General features: G+C 40.5%; 2 protein-coding genes across 2 annotated transcripts; one reads left to right on the forward strand and one right to left on the reverse strand.

The window, feature by feature from the left end:
• Positions 1-1150: 1150 nt before the first annotated feature.
• On the reverse strand, positions 1151-12883 carry rtn4ip1 (reticulon 4 interacting protein 1). The gene is made up of 9 exons (XM_072365358.1): positions 12377-12883; positions 11999-12150; positions 10455-10523; positions 10007-10131; positions 9692-9740; positions 8026-8162; positions 7671-7854; positions 2606-2698; positions 1151-1502 (listed from the first exon to the last, which is right to left on the reverse strand). Exons 1-9 carry the CDS (start codon positions 12657-12659, stop codon positions 1383-1385), a joined length of 1212 nt encoding a protein of 403 aa, XP_072221459.1. The 5' UTR covers positions 12660-12883; the 3' UTR covers positions 1151-1382.
• A 73-nt stretch (positions 12884-12956) lies between these two features.
• qrsl1 (glutaminyl-tRNA amidotransferase subunit QRSL1) lies at positions 12957-19723 on the forward strand. The gene is made up of 11 exons (XM_072365357.1): positions 12957-13062; positions 13532-13691; positions 13771-13869; positions 14154-14250; positions 15245-15406; positions 15495-15670; positions 16029-16141; positions 17516-17708; positions 17847-17964; positions 18144-18349; positions 18720-19723. Exons 1-11 carry the CDS (start codon positions 13039-13041, stop codon positions 18878-18880), a joined length of 1509 nt encoding a protein of 502 aa, XP_072221458.1. The 5' UTR covers positions 12957-13038; the 3' UTR covers positions 18881-19723.
• Positions 19724-20180: the final 457 nt, after the last annotated feature.

A 20180-nucleotide genomic window follows, 5' to 3' on the forward strand; every position in this document is an offset into this window, starting at 1 on the left:
CCATTCATTCAGAAGGGATCTGGAATGTGGATTCCTTTGACCATGACACACGTTTCCACTGCGATGGCCCATCTCAGAGCCCAGAGAATGGCAATGGCCATCTCGACAAAGTTAACATAAGGCTTCTTTTCTGCACAGGAAAGTCTGAAGTGGCATTTGTGAATGTAACTCTGTACTGTAGTGCTTGGTCTCCCACAGCAATCCGTTGTCATGTGGTTGTATCAGCCATTGATGAATGATGGGTCTTGATGCAGAGCCATCTGAGAGATCAGAGATCACAGGTGTCCAGCTTAGGCTTGCTCCCTCATCCTTTACACAGTGAAATTCCTCCAAATTCCTTGAACGGTTTGACACAATTCTCCACTGTAGAGGGAGAAAAATGCAAATCCCTTCCAGTCTTTCTGTGAGGAACATTGCTTTTAATCAGTTTAATGATGTCCTCATACATTTGTTGACCTTCTGGAGATACCCTGCCCATCTCAGCTCTTTAAAGACTTTTGCACCAAATCATGATTACATTCACCTGCTAATGAACTATCTAAAATAACTTTAAAATAACTTTTAACTTTAAATTTTTTTTACCTCTTCACTAGCCTTAAAAGGCCTCCATCCTCACATTTTTTAGAATGAGCTGCAGCCCTGAAATGGAAAATAAATTAAAAAGACGAGACTATATAATAAATATCATGGGTTCATACTGCCTACAGTTAAATAGAAATCAAAGTAATGTGAGAATCAAAACATATCTTAAACCATCGTTTTCTGGTTTGGGGCTGTAATTGATACACTGTTGTAAAGCTGCTGAAACCATTGAGAACAAACTGTACCCAGTCAAGCTTGTTCTAAGATGTTGGATATATGACACCAAACAGAGGCTGCAACCACCGGAGGTTATCAAATCTATCGTTAGCTGACATTGTATCAAACGGTGTTACTTCAAAGCTCTATCTCTCACATGTGAGCTGCCTCTGTGCTGGTTCAGTAGTGGGCAGGCGCACGTTTGTAACTGGAGAAAGAGCAGTGAGTGATGTTTGAAATGTGAAACACTTTCTGTAAGTACCGGATGCAGCGTAACACATTACACAACATTCTGTTCAGGTTAAAGTGGCTAAATCATGTTCTAAACAAAAGGTTTGATAAACTGACACTGAGCTTCCTTTTATGAAACCTTTTTTATTTTCATCCAGCTAAATTGCCAAACAACAGAAAGCAAACAATCACATCTGTGTTGCTTACATTGTGTGCTACATTTTCAGCAGCCAAAAAGGAGAAAAGCCACACACTGCAGAAGCAACAGGTGTCATAACCATGTTTAATCTACCGTGCCAGTAGCTTCCCACTCATTTTCAATCAGTTTTTGTAGTTGAGCTCAGTGCCGTAAATTATAGCCCGTCTTGGCTGATCTGGACTACAGTCTTCCCTCGGGCATGACCTTTCTCCACCTTCTCAAAGGCCTGAGGAACCTGTGAAAAGCGGAAGGTCTCCTCCACCACAGCCCGGATCTGATAGGGAGCAGAAAAAAAAAGTTCTGAGCAGAGGCCACGCATGTCTTCTATGAGCAGCAATATCACTTAGGAAGGAAGGCAGCTGATGCAATTTTCTTCAATAAAAGAAACTGTCATATGTCAGTGTCAACTGTCTGCTATGCAAGATATTTCTTGTAGGACAAGAAACCTACTTCCCCACTTTTTTCTTTGAATTTTATTTGATCCTGACCTGAGGTGCCCCATTGACATGGAAACAGAAATAACCATATTTTGTAATAGGTCTTAATGGGTTAAAGAGGTAATATTATGTTTTTGGCTCTTTCTCTAAGTGCATTTTCCCCCAGTTTTTGAAACTGGAAAATATTGACAAAATTATAAAGCCCACAGATGTCGTTGCTCCTGAGCTGCTTGACATGCCTCATTTACCTTCCTTATGTCATCCCCTTGGAACCTATTTGCATAATCCCTGCATATAGCATCTTGTTTTGGACACCCCAAATGTATATGGACAGCTGTCTCACGCTTGGATCAGACAGCTGACCAATCATTTCAGCAAGTGAACCTGAAAGTGACACCAGCTAAAACTGAGCATTTCAGAAACAAGTGTGAAATGCAAAGCACACTGAGGGAAATCAGTGTTTTTTAACATCAAAAGACTTCAAATGTATTTAAGTTTATCCTTAAAATAAATTTATGAACCTTTAATTTGATTGAGATTGGATTAAACTGAATTGGATTGGGATGGATAGATGAATTGAGTGAGACGGACTAGCTTCCTTCTACAGTCCAAAAACATGCATGTTAGGGCAATTCTTAATTGACCGCACAAATGAGCATGAACATGCATAGTTGTTTGTCTCCGTGTAGGCCCTGAGATAAATTGGCAACCTCTCCAGGGTGTACCATGACTCCCACCAGTCCCCCACCATCCTGAATAGGTAGTAGTGGGTATGGAAAATTAATAAATGATTGAATGAATGCAACTTGTACATTGAAAACCCCAGTCAGTGTGGTTTACATTATGTGCACACATTAATAAACATATAAGGAAACATATGCCAGTGTGTCCTCACTCACAGTAGCTGGACAGTTTAGAGAGGATGGATCTAGCGTCATACCTGTCCTGCATCCACCATGTCTCTTACTTCATCCAGCGCAGGACCGCTTGGTGCAAAGAATCCCCAACGGTAGTGAACTCCTTTGATGAGATGCTGCAGAAAAAAAACAGGAAGACAGAAAATGCATGAAGAGTAAAACTGAAGATTTTCCATATAAGTAAAAGGGTGAGGATTCTATATAAACCAATATTTGACTTGTTAGGTCGGTCTAGCACACTTTTTGGCTTGTTACATACAGGCATTTAGAAAAGAGCGCACATTTGGAAAAAATAAAAAAACCGAGCAGGTGATTGGAAGAATCGACCCTCTATTGTAATCACAACCAAACAACTTAACGGATCGATAAAAAACAAGGTAAGACTTTGAAAAAGAGTAGACTGCTCAGAAACTAGATCTCCCTCTGAGAAGTTACTGAACCCCACGTTGCCTCCGATGCGTCCATTGGTGTGTGAACGTGTGATAGGATAAAAAAACCACTGTGTGTCCTGTGACATTGTGTGGCATCTTAATAGTTAAACCCCATCTGTACCATTTCATATCAATAGCATAGCTTCTATTTATCTTATCGTGTAGATGATCTTTGATAAATGCAGCCACTGTTGTCCATCGTCACGCCACACCCGTAAAAGCCATGCAGCATGCTGACTGGTGCAAACTTCCGCGTTTTAGCTGCAAATATGCAGCTGGGAGCAAGATGGATCCCATCTTAAATGTAGTTTCACAAGTAAACTGCTGCAATGTAAAGTAATATAGGTTTGGGTTTTCAGAGAATATGTATATATGTAAAAAGTTTTTTTTTTTTTTTTAGCAGCTTTAAAGCAAATCACTTTTTAGTGATGAAGTCAGTATATTACAGCTTCTCCTTTAAAATGCGTCAGTGATTGTAACCATCTTCTCCTGGCAAAATATCATTTAGTTTGCTTAGGCAAAGAAGTGAGTATAATCATCAAGGCTGCATTAAGCATTTAAAAACAGTATTTCAAATATGTTTGACAGAGTCTACGATTCCTTTGTATATTCATAAAAAACAAACCTTTGTTACATAAACAACAATTCCTAAACCAGTCTATACGCAGAGTCTAATGTGTGTCATGTGACTGTGGAGAAGGCAGCCATTTCCATTTCCATCCTGACAGAAGGAGAAATGAGGCGACTCATTCTTTTGTTCTGTTTGACCTCATGAGTGTGTGCGTGTGTGTGTGTGACACTGTAGGGCTTGTTTTTGGTGTTAAGAAGCAACCAAACACGTTTCCTCCAAGCCTATTTGGAAATGAGGGCACCGTGACAGCCACACCAGAAGTCTGCGCTCCAGTTTTCCTCCTACTGAATATTTTCAGCGTTTGTGTGAGAAGCGGAAATGTAAGGTATCAATTTAGCTTCTTATCTATAATGCCACCCCTTTCTCTCATTAGGGTAATCATTCTGTAATGAATTATCTCTCCATGAACTGCAGTGACCCCAAACAGGAGTGAGAAAACTCCTTAACAACTTCCAGTCTGGACACATGGCCATTTCTTTGGAAACAGACTCTACGTGACAATCCGATATGCAACCCTTTCTTCTTAAATGTAACCGGAGCAGAGAGAAGCAATGTAAACTTTCTTTATAAAGTGGAAAGAAAATGAAGACCCTCAGTGCTTTGTGTATGCAAGTACACACACAGATTCAGCCACAATAAGTCTGCTTTGTGTCATTTAGTCAACCTCAGGGCAAACCCCTCAGTTTAACACATCTCTTCACGTCTTCTTTGGGGCTGTCCCAGGTTAACAGACACATTAATCACACAAAGTTTAGGTTTAGTTCATCAAAAGATGAATGAAAGAAGTTTGCAAGGCAAAATCACAAGTAATTCTAATGAAAAGACCAACGGAACTTTTAGTTGTTTCGGGTCTTTCCCCTGTTTGGTGGGTGCGTGTGATTTATGGGTTATCAATAGAATTAAAACTTTATTGCTTTCAAACAAGTTAGAATCCTGAAAACTAAAACGGTTTGTGGCAGGTTGTGTGTGAAAACACATGATAAAGTTTCTATGACTGAGGTGTTAGCAGGAAGTCATTTATCTTTTTATTTCAGTTAGCTCGATTTTTTGCATTCTTCCTCACAAACATGAAAAAAGTACATCAAAATAGTCCTACTGTGAAGTTTACAGAGTACACCAACATGAACTGTTAGATTACAAACAATGATGAGACGTCATATCCCGAGGAAATGACTATTAAAACTGGTTACAGAGAACAACCTCCCATCAAAAAAAAACAAGCTGTTGACTGTTTCTTTTGCATAAGAATTAGACACGTCTGTCTGCACCAGAGGAGCTGGTGATTTGAGGTTCCACAAAGAACCTAACACAGCCATTATACGTCTCCATCAGAGTTAATTAAGCTCAGATGTAAATGCAATTCCTAAAGAAAATTAAAAAAGCTAAGATTAAAACTGCACAGTACATCATGTGTACTCATCTAGCCAAGTAGCATGTATACAGTCTTGTTGCATAACAGTGATTGGATTTACTCTTGAATATGTCCTTAACACATGGTCCCAGTCATTCAATACTATTCTATGTCACCAATGATTTTTCTTCAGATATTTCTTGCTGCACATATCACCTCAATGCAAAGAGCAGCAACTCATGCTTGCACAAACCTTGCTGTGGATTGTGCGGTGTGATCGAGAAGAGGAGGTGGTAACAGATGCATAGTATGCAAACTCTGCTCCACAAAAGGTTCACCGCAGTCTGAACATTTTTTAGGGCAAACTAAAAAATGAGCATGGGACTTTCTTCAGTGTGTACGTCTGTGGTAAATTGAACTATGTTTTTCCTGATTTGCGTGCACCTGAACCTAAATGAATGACATCACTAGTTCAGGAAAACTGACACTGTTTGCAATACTAACACTGCAGCCTTAGTGACAGGAGAGTTAACAAATCAAATCAAACACAAAGTGCCTCACAGAGGCTAAAAACAACAATGATATAACATACCAACCCCCATAAATACCCAGAGAGACACAGAGACACACACACACACACACACAGACACACACACACACACACACACACAAGCTCAGACCCACTGCACCTATCAGACAGAGACATGGCTGGGCACCCAGACCTAAGGCAAGGAAAAAGCCACCTTGGGGGGCCGACCACACTGAGAGGGCTCCTGGCTCATGACCACAGGGAGCGCCGCCACAGAGACAGTCCCGACCCGGGCAGACAAGAGGCCCCACACCAAGGTGCAGAGTCCTCCAGCCACCCGGGCCAGAGCAGTCCACAGAACAGCACCTCGTCAGTGGACCAAAAGCAGCTCCCAGTGTGGCAGGCCCCCATGAGGAAACACTGGAGCTAAAAACTGAAAGACTAAAACAGGAAAATAAGATAAAAAGGTGTAAAATGAACAAAATAGATAAAAGCTTTTCAGCTCATATAGTTTTGTCTAACTAAAACATGGAGTTAAAACATATAACTACAACATGAAGTTAAAACGTCTAACTAAAACATGGAGTTTAAAACATATAATTAAAATAATATAGAACAAAAATTAAATGATAAAAAGTTTGATTAAAAGGAATAAATAAAATAGAATAGAATAAAAATAAAAAATAAAATAAAAATAAAATAAAAGCCTGATTAAAAAGGTGAATCTTGAGCCTCTTTTTAAAAACCATCAACAGTCTCTACAAACAAGTTATTGGTGCCATTTAGCAACAAACAGCTTCATGACTGAGGGAATCTGATCTTAAAACAGATAGAAGTTCTCTTTTTTTCTTTGCATGTTTCTCAGCCTGGCTTTGACTGTGCAATATTTGCTCCCCTGGAAGTATGCAGCAATCTAGCAGCTCTGGACACATTGCATTGCTGCAACATGACGATGACTTTAACTGTGAACTGTCAGACACCTTTTTGCCTTCATGTCCCAAATCTCAGTTGGTCATATTGTTGTTCAAACTTTCTGGAAAATTTATGTGAATTTCTCTCCTGACGTTTAAAACCACCTGCGGTTCCTTGAATTTAGAACCTTAATAGTTTGTTTTTTTAAAGCCTCTCCTCAAAACAAGCATTTTCAATATGTTGCAGAAGTTGCAGAGAGAAGTAAAAACATCCATGTTGATAAAAAGTAAATGCAAAAGTGTGCAAAGGAAAATAGGTTCAGTCAAAGTTGAGTGAATAAATGATGAAGAACAAAATGCACAAAACTTAGAAATACACACTCAACCAAGAGCCCAAACATGTGATATTAGCTGTTCAAACGGATCAATTTCCATTTTCCACTTTCCTTTCTGTAATCAGGCTTTCCAACATGTTAAATATTCAGTGTTTCTAGTGAAACAAACTTCAAACTGCAACCAACTGAATCACCGAAATGTGGAATCACCACACTTGGAGAATATTCCTTTTGCTTTTTTTGTCAAAATAAATACCTGCACAAGTCTACATGTTCAAATGAATCTGAAGTTAAAAGAGAGTTCTTGGAGAGCTTAACTACCTGTTGCACCTGCTAATTCACAGGAAACATACAGAAAGATGTCAAAAGAGTCAGGAAAGAAAAGAAAATAGAAAATGTACAACAAAATAATGAAAACTATATTAAACCAGCTGAAGGAAACAGGTTTCCCAGCCAAACGTAAACCATCACTGATAGCTAAGAAGACTAGGTTACAGTGGGCCAAAGAGAAGCATCCATGGACAGTGGATGATTGGATGAAACTGATATCCAGTGACAAAATCTGCACTGGACAAGGAGGTGATGCTGGAACTTAAGTCTGGTGCATGTCCAATGAAATATATAAAAGACTGCCTAAAGACAACGAGCACATTTCCACAATCATTGCTGATATGGGGTTGGCATCAGGTGAAGTACCATGGGGGGACAGTCATTACCTCTACAGTAAATGCACAGGTGAACTATGACATTTTGAACAGATCCATTAATATCTCTGCAAACCAGACAATGCAGTCACATCCCGTTGCATTTGAATCAGTTCAGGCTAAAGTGACATAACAACTTTAGTAAAGACCTACATTTCAAAAACGTGTGTAATCAAAGACATTGTGATGGGATTACCTTGAGGGCTTTGGTGGCCACTGTAGCTGCAGTCTGCATCATGCCGTCAGCTACACCCAGCGTGTCAGTGTTCTGCATGAAGGGTGTTACAAGGGTGACGTACTTGGCTCCACACCAAGGCTTAAGCAGGCCCAGCGCCCAACGCTCTGTGTCCCCCCCTACATTATCCAGGATCAAGTCAAACCTTGAGGGTACAACAGATACAAGCAGAGACAGATGAGTGGAGTGAGTGGCTATAAAAGAAAAGAAAATGTGCAGTTAAGTTTGTTAAAGAATCAGAGGTCTCAGCTTTCTCACAGTAACAAGCCTAACGCAGCAACAGTGAGGTCTTTGCTTGTGTGTGGGATCTTCTTACTTCTCCAGCTTGCTGAGTGGTTCTTCAACAGGTCCAGCTGTGTAGTCCACCACGTGGTCAGCTCCAAGTTCCTTTACAAACCGCTCGGCATTCTGGGAGCAGGTGACAGTCACATGACCGTCCCACGCTTTCATCATCTGGACACAAGTTCAATCTTCAGATATGAGCACCTCCATTCTGATAAGGTGTAATTTGGATTAGGTGTCTCCTAACTACACTCACATGTTTGTTACTGTAAGCAGGAAAACACATAAAATGCTAAATGAAATAGATCAAATGTTACAGACTTAATATTTTGCGTTCTTATTGGGTGTTTGGGTAAGCATATTCATCTTTTTTTGTGAGTAAATGCGTCCTTTGTCATTCGAGAGCTGTTCTGGAACTACATGGTGTTTCTGGTCTCTTTAAAGCTAACACACGCAATGATTTTCCCAAACAGTCAGAATTCACCTGATGCTCTATACCATTTTATCTTTCCAACATTACTAATAAACAAATAATTTGGCTGTAAACAGAAAATTTAGAGAAACTTCTCTTTCATTTTAAAGGGAAAATGTAACAGAATAACGTAGTTCTTTAAGAAGCTAAATTACCTTTTAATACGGAGGGATCAGTATAAATTGATCCCTTAATATCAATATTTTCATTGTCTTGAAATTCAAACTAGAGGTTTAGTATTTGTGTAGGGTTAACTTAATGGTGTTAAGATGAAATAAAAATAATGTGTAGAGTTTCATGTTGACATTGGTGGCTGACACGCCACTTCCAGTGACCCAAAAACTCTGGTTGTTTCTTAATTTAGATACTGACTTCCTAACAGCAGAGAAGCTCTGCCTTTACAATGTGTTAGTATGCAATGTTTTTTTTATAGCGATCTCTTCTGCTGACTAATCAGTTGATTCCTGTTTTTAAAAGTTCATGTATGTATTTTATGTGTTAAGCTGTTGTGATTCATTGATTGACTAATGATGAAAATGCATGGTCATGTCAGCAAACCTCACACATCTGAAGGAGATAATGGGCATGCATTAACTAAAGTGGTCACACTTTGAAGCTCTTACACAGTAAAAACAATGTTGAATTAGTTTCATGCTTGGACAGCAGCCTGCTCAGTGTTATGAACATTCACTGTTCTGAGGGGAGGCTCTGTGTCAAATGGAGGAGGCCAAGACAGCACTGTTGGGATCAACACTGCTACAAATGAGTATTCAATTAGGTGATGCACTGCATGTCACTGTCAACATAACAGCATGTCTTCACTAGGTCTTGAATGGTAGATTTACATTTTCTGTCTGTTGTGCCACATTTAACCTAAAAAAAAAAAGCTATGCAGAACACAGTTTACACCACATATCCACGAGCCCCTGTGTCACCTACAAAGAACTCTCTGACGCCATGTTTATTTATGCATGTTTGCATAAATAAATTTCATTTCATTGTCTGTTTCATGTATCAGTGCATACACAGCAGAAGGGGGCCATGCACATGGAAGGTTGGTCCAAAATATGAAGAAAGTTTTACATGCCAATCTGACTTAAAAAGAGAAAATGCGTGAAAGATTAGACACAACTGCTGCTGGCACATGTGAAACGATGCAGCAGGAATATGTGATCATAATAAATTAAATAAACAGCTTGGCGATCATTATTCACCCTTTCATGCATACCTGTATTGCAAATGTTCCCACTCCCCCGGATCCTCCGAGGATCAAAATCCTGCAGAAAGGAAGCAGAGACGTGTCACCAATGTGTTTACTATACTATTTCTGCAATTTTCATAGTTCGGATTCTCGTTCAGAACGCTCTCAGCATTACTGTGTCAGGTTCACTTGTGTCAAGCAGCACAGAGGCTGCGCATCACCCAGAGACTCATTTAAGGACTCAGACGTAGCACACAGTAGAATACCTAATCAGACCAAAGACAGAGAGCTTCTCTGGAATGGATAGGCATTCATTAGCAGTGTGTGTCCATGTTTCCTCACCGTTTGTTGGCACATTTGTCCTTACTGAGTCCACCTGTGTTAACCAGCGCTGACCAGGCAGTGGTTGCCACATAAGGAATGGCTGCTGCCTCTATGTGACTCAGTGACTTTGGTTTGTGGGATATCTGAGCTCAACACACATTAAAAATAACAGCAGTTAGATTAACAGCACACGCTTGCTGTGTCATTAAGAAAAGGAAGCTGAATACCAGATTGAAGACGTTTCAATAATCATTTTTGAAGAAGGTCTGTGTGTTTTGGTGAGAAGCAGTGACACACGGACCTCCTTTTAATCTAAACATACTGACGACTACACAAATCTACTGCGTCATGGAAATAAACCTCAACATAAATAGGGAAATGACAGGCAGACAACTAGATGTGAGACATTCACACACAATTAATGAGCTCTAAACGTGTGTGTAGACATTCATCTGCAGAGCATTACCTCATTGGCACTCAGCACTACAAACTCAGCCAAGCTGCCCTGCTTCCATGGTGGGACTGCTGCCCACACCTTGAAGAGACACAAACCGACACAACAGTCATTTAAAGAAGTCACAAACTTTATGTGCAGAATTTCTGCACAGTTAGTTCACACTGTGGGTGAGAGCTCTAGCGCTGTGTGCATATAGCATGTGGTGTAAAAAAGCAGAATCTGCCTTCATGAAAGGTCAAAACATGTCTAAACATAATAGGCTTTCACACTAATGTGTCAAAGTCACTCGAAGATAAATACTGTTAAAATATGCACAAAAAATGTGATGACAACTTTACAGCTTCTTCAAGAAGACTGAAGAACTATTACTGAAAACCACTTAAAGAAATGACCAGCCAGCTTGTCTACGAGGGTTCAGGCTGTGTCATACTCCATACTGACTTTTCAGCTCATCGGATCTGTAGAAACTCTGTTGTTTTTTTAATTGACATCCCTCTCCCCAGCGACACTCTTCAGCTCCACCTGGGGGATTCCGAAGGGATCCCAGGCCAGAAGGGAAATATAATCCTTCCAGCGAGTCCTGGGTCTCCTCCCCCGGGGCCTCCTCCCAGTAGGACATGCTCAGTCAACCTACATATGGAGGCAACCAGAAGGCATCCTAACCAGGTACCCGAACCATCTCAGCTGACTCCTTTTGATGTGGAGGAGCAGCGGCTTTACTCTGAATTCCCCCCGGATGGCCTAGCTCCTCACCCCATCTCTAAGGCTGAGACCAGCCACCTTCCGAAGGAAACTCATTTCAGCCGCTTGTATCCGCGATTGCGGAATTTCATTCATTGCTGCATATTATCATTAAAAAAGGTAGACTCTGAAGAAATCTTTGTTCACGAGGGACAAGGCTGAAAACCCAAATCAAATAGAGACGATCTGCAATAAAATGCCTGATTTTAATGGTGTGCCCCTCTGGTGTAATCCTCCGGTAACAGGCTGATAACTAAAAATTTGAAAAATGATGCTGAAGTCAGCAAAAGGCTAAAAAACAAGCGTATTTCTGGCCTAAGCCTCAACAGAATCCAACTGGTGGCTGCAAGAGCTCGAACAGCTGCATGGCTCATCTGATCTGAGGTAGAGAGAAGACCATGTCATTTTTCTATTCAGGCTGAGGCGGTGGCACATAATGTCGGTTGAAGGACTGTCACGACAGAGCGCATATACACTGTGGTGTTGTTGTTTGTTACATAGTCAAGGAAACACTCCTGCACAATGACACCATCATCTATTGCACCGTTGACATGGCAACATCACCACAATCAAACACTGGTTATGTCATCATCGTGTAGCACAAGACACCCCAATTCATCAGTGCAGGCTTTGTAATTTCACCACTTAGCAGTGTGTCTGAAAGATTCTTCTGCCTTGTCTTGTTTTCACCTCACGGTTCCTGCAGCTAGATGTTTGTGTTTATAGCACACATGACAACATATTTAACACTCACACATGAATAATTTTCCTTCTATAAATAATCAACCCGCTGCACGGCTTGTTTTCTTTACCTCATCCCTTTCACTGAAGTGCTTCACATCTAGACCACACTCCATGATGACCCCAGACACATCCCTTCCCAGAATGAGAGGGAACTCGCTGCCTGACTGCGTGATGTTCAAAGGGTCTCTCCTCATAGTCAATGTTGCAGCACCATAGCCACCTGATGGGGGAAAAAAGCGCCTGATTACAGCTTTTACAAGAAAAGTAACAGGAAAAAAAAAAAAACAAACAACGAAATTAAAATTCTAAATCAATTTTGAGATCTAAGCATCTAAAGGTGTTGCATATTATATTTTCCATTCTTTGATATATAATCTCTGAGGTTTTTCATACTTTAATGACCTACTAAGCTCTGTTGCAGCTTTAAACTAGCTTTAAACACCTACCTCTCATGCTGACATCAAGTGGGTTCAATCCAGCCGCAAACACCTTAATAATGACCTCGTTGGGATAGTGGATCACAGGAAACCCAGCGTTTCTTGTGAACCGTAGCACGTCGTTGTTTCCGTATCTATCAATAACCCAGGCAGGCATGACAGTCCTGCATCTGTTGGAGGTACTAACCAGTCTTTTCTGGCTGTCAAGTCTAGAAGTGGACGTGTTCACACTGGGACAGTTACGAAGGTGAAGCAGCAACCTTCTGTGCACCAAATATCTTGAAAAACTCATTTTCACTCTCAGGAGCCAAAAAACTAAATTGTTCGACTGTGAATCGGCGAGTGCAGTCAGTTAAACCACTATTTAAAGCTCATTTTAAGACACGACTACCTCCTGGCTGTATGCATTATTTTCTTATATAAACACATCTAAGAACACGTTTTCAACCATTTCAAAACAAGGTCCTTTTCCTCCGTGACATGCCTCTTCCTCGACCGGTGACTTTTCTCCAGCTGAGCGCCTCCACCAATCACATAGTTGTTTCTTCAGACGCTGTCCAATCACAGACGTCGCTGTTAGATGTTGACATTCGGGGAAAGATGGCAGCGTTCTTGTGTAGCACACTGTGCTAAGGTTGTTAATTTGAAAGCTTAATCCTAATAGAGCAAGCATGCTCAGTCTGACATTAAAAGAGGTTAGTACGACTGCTTTTTGTACGACAAATTACCAATTTCAGTTTAACTTTAGATTTTCTCCTATCGATTCACCTTGTATTAAAATACACGTTAAATTGCCCTCATAACAGGTTATAATCGATATATTTCAAGGCAAAAATATAATGATTCCTCAGTTGTATTGCTTTATGTGTTCTTCTTCTATCTATTTTTATCTTCTATCTATTCTTTTAATCTCAAGTAAAAAAAAAAACTAGCATTAGGATTAAAGTGACTCAGAATGACCCATTCAGACAAATTTATGGAATATTTCTCGATATACCGGACAATATTATTATGTGAAACATGTCCTAAAATGCCATATTAATTACACAATCTAAGTGAAAGTACTGTGCTTGTGCCCAAGTACTGTCATTCTGTTATGGCCATAAATGGATAGATACTGACTCAAACCTCTCCCAGTTCTGATAAAGACTTCTTTATCTCCAGGTGTCTGTGGCTTTTAGAGAGGGAAGAATCTCCCCAACGGAGCTTTGTAGGAAGTGCCTGAATCGCATCAAGAAAACCCAGCATCTTAATGCTTACATCACTGTGACAGAGGAGCTGTCGCTGAAGCAAGCTCAGGAGTCAGAAACCAGGCTGCTGGAAGGTGTGGTCACATGAGTTTGTATCTGGATTGGCTCTGTGTGGAGTCACAAGTGTTACTCTTTGAAATTGTCTTCCATCAGGTGTCCCCAAAGGTCCCCTCGATGGAATCCCTTTTGCCGTCAAGGACAACTTCTGCACTGAGAATATCAAAACCACGTGTGCCTCCAGGATGCTTAAAGGTTTGTTTCAAACTGTTATTTTGACCCTTGGCCCCACTTCTTGCTACTACTCCTCTGATTTGCAAAGACAATGTGCTTCTTTTCTTTTAAAGATCATGAAGTAGTTGTCATCTAACCCCTCAGCCATGGTGTTGGAGTGCATTTGGATGGCTTGATGAACAATACTCCTTGATCCCTTACAAGAAAACAAGCAACTTACCCCTACAGGAGAAGGAATTGGGATTAGACCTTTGTATCGTATTTCCATGAACAATAATGTTAACCTAATTCTGCATTTGCCACAGACTACACTCCACCTTTCAATGCCACAGTGGTACAGAAGCTCCTTCACCAAGGGGCTGTTCTGATGGGGAAGACCAACATGGATGAGTTTGCAATGGGGTAAAGCTGATGTTCTAATTATATTTTGGCAACAACTTGTTGCTTGCAAATCACCAGCAGTACATGAGTTTGCTTTATAAAAGAAGAACAACTTTTTAAATATCTAAAAAAATTAATTTGAGTGGATTTTCATGTGTGACTAAAGCAATTTTCACAACAGTTACAAAAAAAGACTTCCTCATTAAGCCGCCGCTGTTCTCCTTTGATAATATCCATCCATTTTCTATACCCGATTAACCCCACTCAGGGTTGCGGGGGGCTGGAGCCTATCCCAGCTGTCATTGGATGAGGTCGCCAGTCTATAACAGGGCCCTCATATGTAATATGCTACACTAAAATGCCTCTATCTAAATATATTCATGCTAATTAATTCCGATGGTGCAGAGCCATATCAGGCGAGCATCACCTTAAATCCCTAACATTCCACCTCTGTACTTACACACAGGATCCTAAGGTTTTTCAAAAACACTTGAATGATAATCAATACTAAAAATTTGTATGTACTGAACTGTGTCTTTACCAACAATACCGTCTTAGCCTCATCCACGTAAGGCATTACTTCACACAGCCCCTTCCCTCAAAATGTATTCATGTCCTTATGCAGCTGAGGACATGGATACATTTTGATGTTCACAACACTCAGCTGGCTGGTGTCACCACCTTAAAACTAACTTAACTGGACAAGTGTTGCGGCTCAGGAGCTTTAATGACTAGCTTCAGTGAAAAAAGTACAGTTTGGAAGTATTTTGTGTACCAGGCAGGCAGCAAGAGAAGGGCTTAGGATGTTCAGTAGATAAGTCTATATGCAAAGAATGCTACAAAGCATTTTTTGTCATGTTTGCATTCTTTGGTATCTAAAATGTTATAGGAAATTTTCCAAGTTTCAGCATAAAGTTTGCAACTCTAGTATCGAGACAGCCCTACAGGACACAGAGACTGATGCGCCTTTGATGAGATCCATTATAAAAGGGCCTTATGTTTGTTTTGCTCTCAGTTCGGGCAGCACTGATGGAGCTTTCGGTCCAGTAAAGAACCCGTGGAGCTATGCTGGTCCCTACAGAACGCAGTCAGGAGCGGCTCCAGACTCTGACTGGGTCATCGCAGGAGGAAGTTCAGGAGGAAGTGCCGCTGCTGTGGCCTCACTCACCAGCTACCTGTGAGGAAGCACAAACTTCTTCAAGAACCTAAGTAAATACTGAGAGAATTTCAAACCGTTTTTTTACACGTGAACATTTACCTTGCAGGGCTTTGGGTTCAGACACAGGTGGCTCCACCCGTAACCCAGGAGCTTTGTGTGGGGTAGTGGCCCTGAAGCCCACTTATGGTCTGCTGTCCAGACATGGTCTCATTCCTTTGGTTAACTCCATGGATGTCCCTGGAATAATGACACGCAGCGTCAATGATGCAGCCATCGTGTTAGGTGAGAAAAATTTGACGACTTGTTGTGAAACCTAACCTAACCTAAACTGTGCAGCATGAATTTTATAGACTTGCACTTGCACTTGCGTAATTTTTGAAAAAAAAAAGTACATTTTCATTCTCACATTCTCTTACATTCTTACAAATCAGAGAATTTCTTTCTTTCTGTAATCAACCTTAAGGATCTATACAATCAATTTTGGTGAGATTTTCTGAACATAAACTCAATTTCTGTGTAATGGCATGAGTTTTTAACACTAAGCAAGTAATCAGAATAGCTGTTACATGTCGCCGTGAGTGTGACATAACTGGCTTCACATAATGCTCGTAATCTGAGACCGTGTTGATATGTCAAACAGGTGTCCTCCAAGGCCTTGATATTAGAGACTCAACCACAGTCCCTGCCCCCTCCTCACTAACAGAGCTTCCTGAAGACTTTGATGTCAGAAATATCTGCATAGGCATCCCTAAGGTGAGTTCATAGATAATCTCAGCATTTACTTTAACAGCACTTTAGGTGTGCCAAAATGACCACCAGGAATTATTTATGCACTAGTATTTAATTGTGATGTCATCAAGTAAAGAAAGGGAGACATTTCAGGCAGGTCAGCCATAATGTATCTATGAGTGAGAATAAATAATAACTCCCTCTTTGAGCTTTTATGTGCACAAAAAATGTATTTCAAAAACATTGAAGCACTGACCAAGAGGGGAAACCCAAACAGTATAATATGACATATTAAGGCTAAAACTAGCATTATGTTTTGGCTATGAATAGGTGCCTTTTTCTGTCTTGACTGTGTTACATATCGAGGCTGCAGCAATGCACAACCTACAGACCATTATCTTCGTTTTCTTCCATCAGAACCAAACAACTGAAACTAAAAATATCTGGCAATAATTCCAGTCCTCAGGACAATCCAAACTCTCCACAATTATCCTGAGTAACTTCTCCAGTGGGGGTCATTTTCCAGCAGTTTGCCCTCTTTGTATAGGAGTGTGTCTCTGAGCAAGATGAATCATCATCACCTCTTCTCCCTTAGTTTGGCTCTGCCTCCAAAGTCTCAGGCCCAATGGGTTTTTCCAGCATTATTTTTATCTTTGTGTATTTTCTAAATGAGTCTATATCCAGTAAAGCTTCATGTGTTCTCATGTTTGGTAAAATACGATATTATGTTGTGATGTTGCAAATTGTTTGAATCAGCATCAAGGTGGTGGTGTTAGTACCACTAATCTGAAGTCATTCAGATCCCTTATTCATAAAGTTCATAAATATATATTAATAAAAGATGATTAACAGAAAAAGACTAATCAATAACTACATATATAAAATAAATGTTCAGGACGGGATAGCTGCAGATGGTACCTGTGTGGTATTTTTTACATGGATTTTCTTTTCCACTTTGGAACAACAGCAAGTTTCTAACATGAAACGCAAAAGAATGAAAGCCTTTTATAGCACTAAAGGATCATTTCTCTGCGGCGCTTTCATCTCTCTCATACATAGAGCTTTGTGTGCATTTGTGATCAAATCTATCTCTAAAGCTAATTGGCCGAAGGGCCCAACTCTTAATTATTTCACTTTTAGAGAGAAGTAAAGAGTTTATTGATTATTGATTATTAGCTTCTTGGCTTCCTGCCTCCCTTCATAATGAATACCATGTCCCTGTGAGAGTGAAAAGTGATGCTTTTCCATGACTATTCTCATGGAAATTATTGAAGGATTAACACTATCAAGCCAAGTTCATTGTGCAGCTTTAGATTTGCACTGTACTGATGTGTAAATGTGAATATCTGAATGATCACATCAGTTTCTAAATCTGCTTGTCTTGCCTCCCTTCATAAGGAATACCATGCACCGGGGCTGTCTGAGGAGACTCTAGCACAGTGGAGCCGAGTTGCAGACTTGTTTGAGCAAGCAGGAGCTCGGGTGGAGCAAGTTTCCCTCCCCCACACCCAGTACTCCATTGTATGTTACCACGTCCTGGGTCATGGTGAAGTGGCATCTAACATGGCTCGCTTCGACGGGCTGGAATACGGTATGATCCAAGCTGTAGAGTGTTAAGTTTATGGTTTGGAACTTTTTACAAAGGCTGCCCTTGCTCACATGGGGTTTATACCCAATTATCTTTATTGTTAGTTTTAAAGGTTATTGCTTTTGTTCACACGTCTATCAGGACACAGGAGCGGGATGGACAGCTCAACAGAGGTCATGTATGCTTCAACGCGACACGAGGGCTTCAACGATGTAGTCAGAGGGAGGATACTGTCTGGGAGCTACTTCCTGCTTAAACAGTAAGACAGCTTCTTAACTAACCGAGACCAGCATGCAGCTTCATCACTTTGATCTTTTCTCTGCTCTCAGTTTCCTGTTGTCATCCTCCTTTACTGAGAGAGTAGCATTGTGAAAGGCCAGTGCAATCCAGCCTAACAGCAAGAACTAACGGCTGACATCCTCACACTTATTCTTACAGGAACTACCAGCACTACTTTGTCAAGGCACAGAAAGTCCGCCGGCTAATCGTGGATGATTTCAAGCAAGTGTTCAGCTCAGGTGTCGATGTGCTGTTGACGCCTGCCACACTGACAGATGCAGCCTGTTACAGCAGCTTCACACAGGAAGACAATCGTACGCGCAGCGCACAGGAAGACGTCTTCACACAGCCTGCAAACTTGGCAGGTACAAAGCCGTTCAGACTGAACCTGTGGCAGCATGAGCAGGAAATGTGGGAGGATTCAAAACCTTCAATATTTTACATTATAGACACCCACACATCTAACTGGAAACCTTTCATCCAAAACAGATGCAGTCAAGCTAATACTTCTTATTTTCCAGCATGTGTTAGAGGCACATTGAATCAGATACATCATGGCGAGATTGAAAAAGAGAAATGACTATTTGTGAGGCGAGCAGAAAGATAAAGTCTATTCACAGTGACTCAATGCTGTGTGTTTCGACTTGCTCATGTGTTTTTCTGACATTTTATCTTTCACCAAACTGACCTCTAACTCACTTTCAGCTTTCTTTCTTTTTTCTTTTCTTTTTTCAGGTCTGCCTGCTGTGGCTGTACCAACTGCATTGTCGAGAAGGGGCCTTCCCATTGGCCTACAGCTCATCGGCCCAGCCCTGGAAGACAAGAAGCTGCTCAGTGTTGCCCAGTGGATAGAGCAGCGGGTTGGGTTTCCCTCCATCGGTGACCGTGACTCCTAGGACAGCAGGAATGACACAGGAATGACCAAAAGGGAGCAGACGTCAGCTGTATGAAGAGTACTGTGGATAAATAGTGTAATAGACCTGTAAGATGCCCTTATCGGACATTTTTGGGGGATAATCTCCATCAGAAACTCTACAGTAGCATTAAGACTCCTTAGTGGAGAGAATCATAATGTACAACAGGCAGAAACCACAATAATGTACAACATGCAATATATTGTATGTGAAAGGACATGGTGCTTCACAACCTGTTGTATTTCTTGTCTTAAAGTTGTTAAATATATGCAAATTGGGATTATTCTTTTATTTCAGTGGGATATTTATTCTCAATTTTACGGAGGTGTCCGTGCAATTAGTTTCTGTATTATTGCAGGCACAGAAACTACCAAAAGATATGCAGGATATGCAATTCTTTACTGGGGAATTAGGATTTGTTGGAATAAGCCTTAGCCACTTCTGATCATGATCCTTTTCTTTCACGACAAATTTGAGTTTTACTGTTGCTTGAAGTCAGTCACAACAAGAACTGGGGGGGGATTTATCAACATGAAAAAAACATGCAAATATTTTAGCTGAACATTCATTTAAATTGAAATGCTAGATATCTTTTTGCAAATTACCTGGCATAGGGCAAAGTGAGGTACCTTAAACCAGGATGTGGTTAGGACAAACTGCACAGAAGAGCAATAATTCAAATTTCTCTGTAACCTCGATGAATGGAATAAGTTCCCAAAAGTTAGATAAGGACGGGACTGTTCATTTGGGCATAAGTACTTTATTTATTTTTTGACTTGTTTGACTAAATTATCTATTAGTTTCATTCTACTTCAATATTAATCTAGTTTTATTAAACAATCTTCCTATTTTTGGGAAGATTACAACATTGGTAAAAATCTATCTGTACGTTTAAGTGAAGTTACATTTAAAAAAAAGAAATATGACTATTTGTAAAACAGAAATGTACTATTGAATAGGTTTTTAAAAGAGACTAATTACCGGTATCTTTCTAATTTCTTTTGGGTTTGATTTAGACCTAACTACATGGTGAGTTTGGTCAGTTTACCCCCACCCTCCTCCCCTCCTTTACCCCTACTCCCTTCCCGCCACATGTCCAGCTCTTTCCAGCCCTTCATCTTGACAGTTATAGAAAAACTGGCCATTTGACTCATTCTTAGCTCTATTTTGGATCACAAGTGTCTGTACATACTGAAGAATATTGCACCTAAAAGAAGAAAGATATTCTGGTTTTGCAAGTAGAATGCCTTCACAGTGCAGTGAACAGTTCCAACAGTTGAAA

Source organism: Leuresthes tenuis, unplaced genomic scaffold (assembly GCF_036924035.1).
Source record: "Leuresthes tenuis unplaced genomic scaffold, fLeuTen1.0.hap1 SCAF_15, whole genome shotgun sequence".
In the NCBI taxonomy this organism is placed as follows: domain Eukaryota; kingdom Metazoa; phylum Chordata; class Actinopteri; order Atheriniformes; family Atherinopsidae; genus Leuresthes; species Leuresthes tenuis.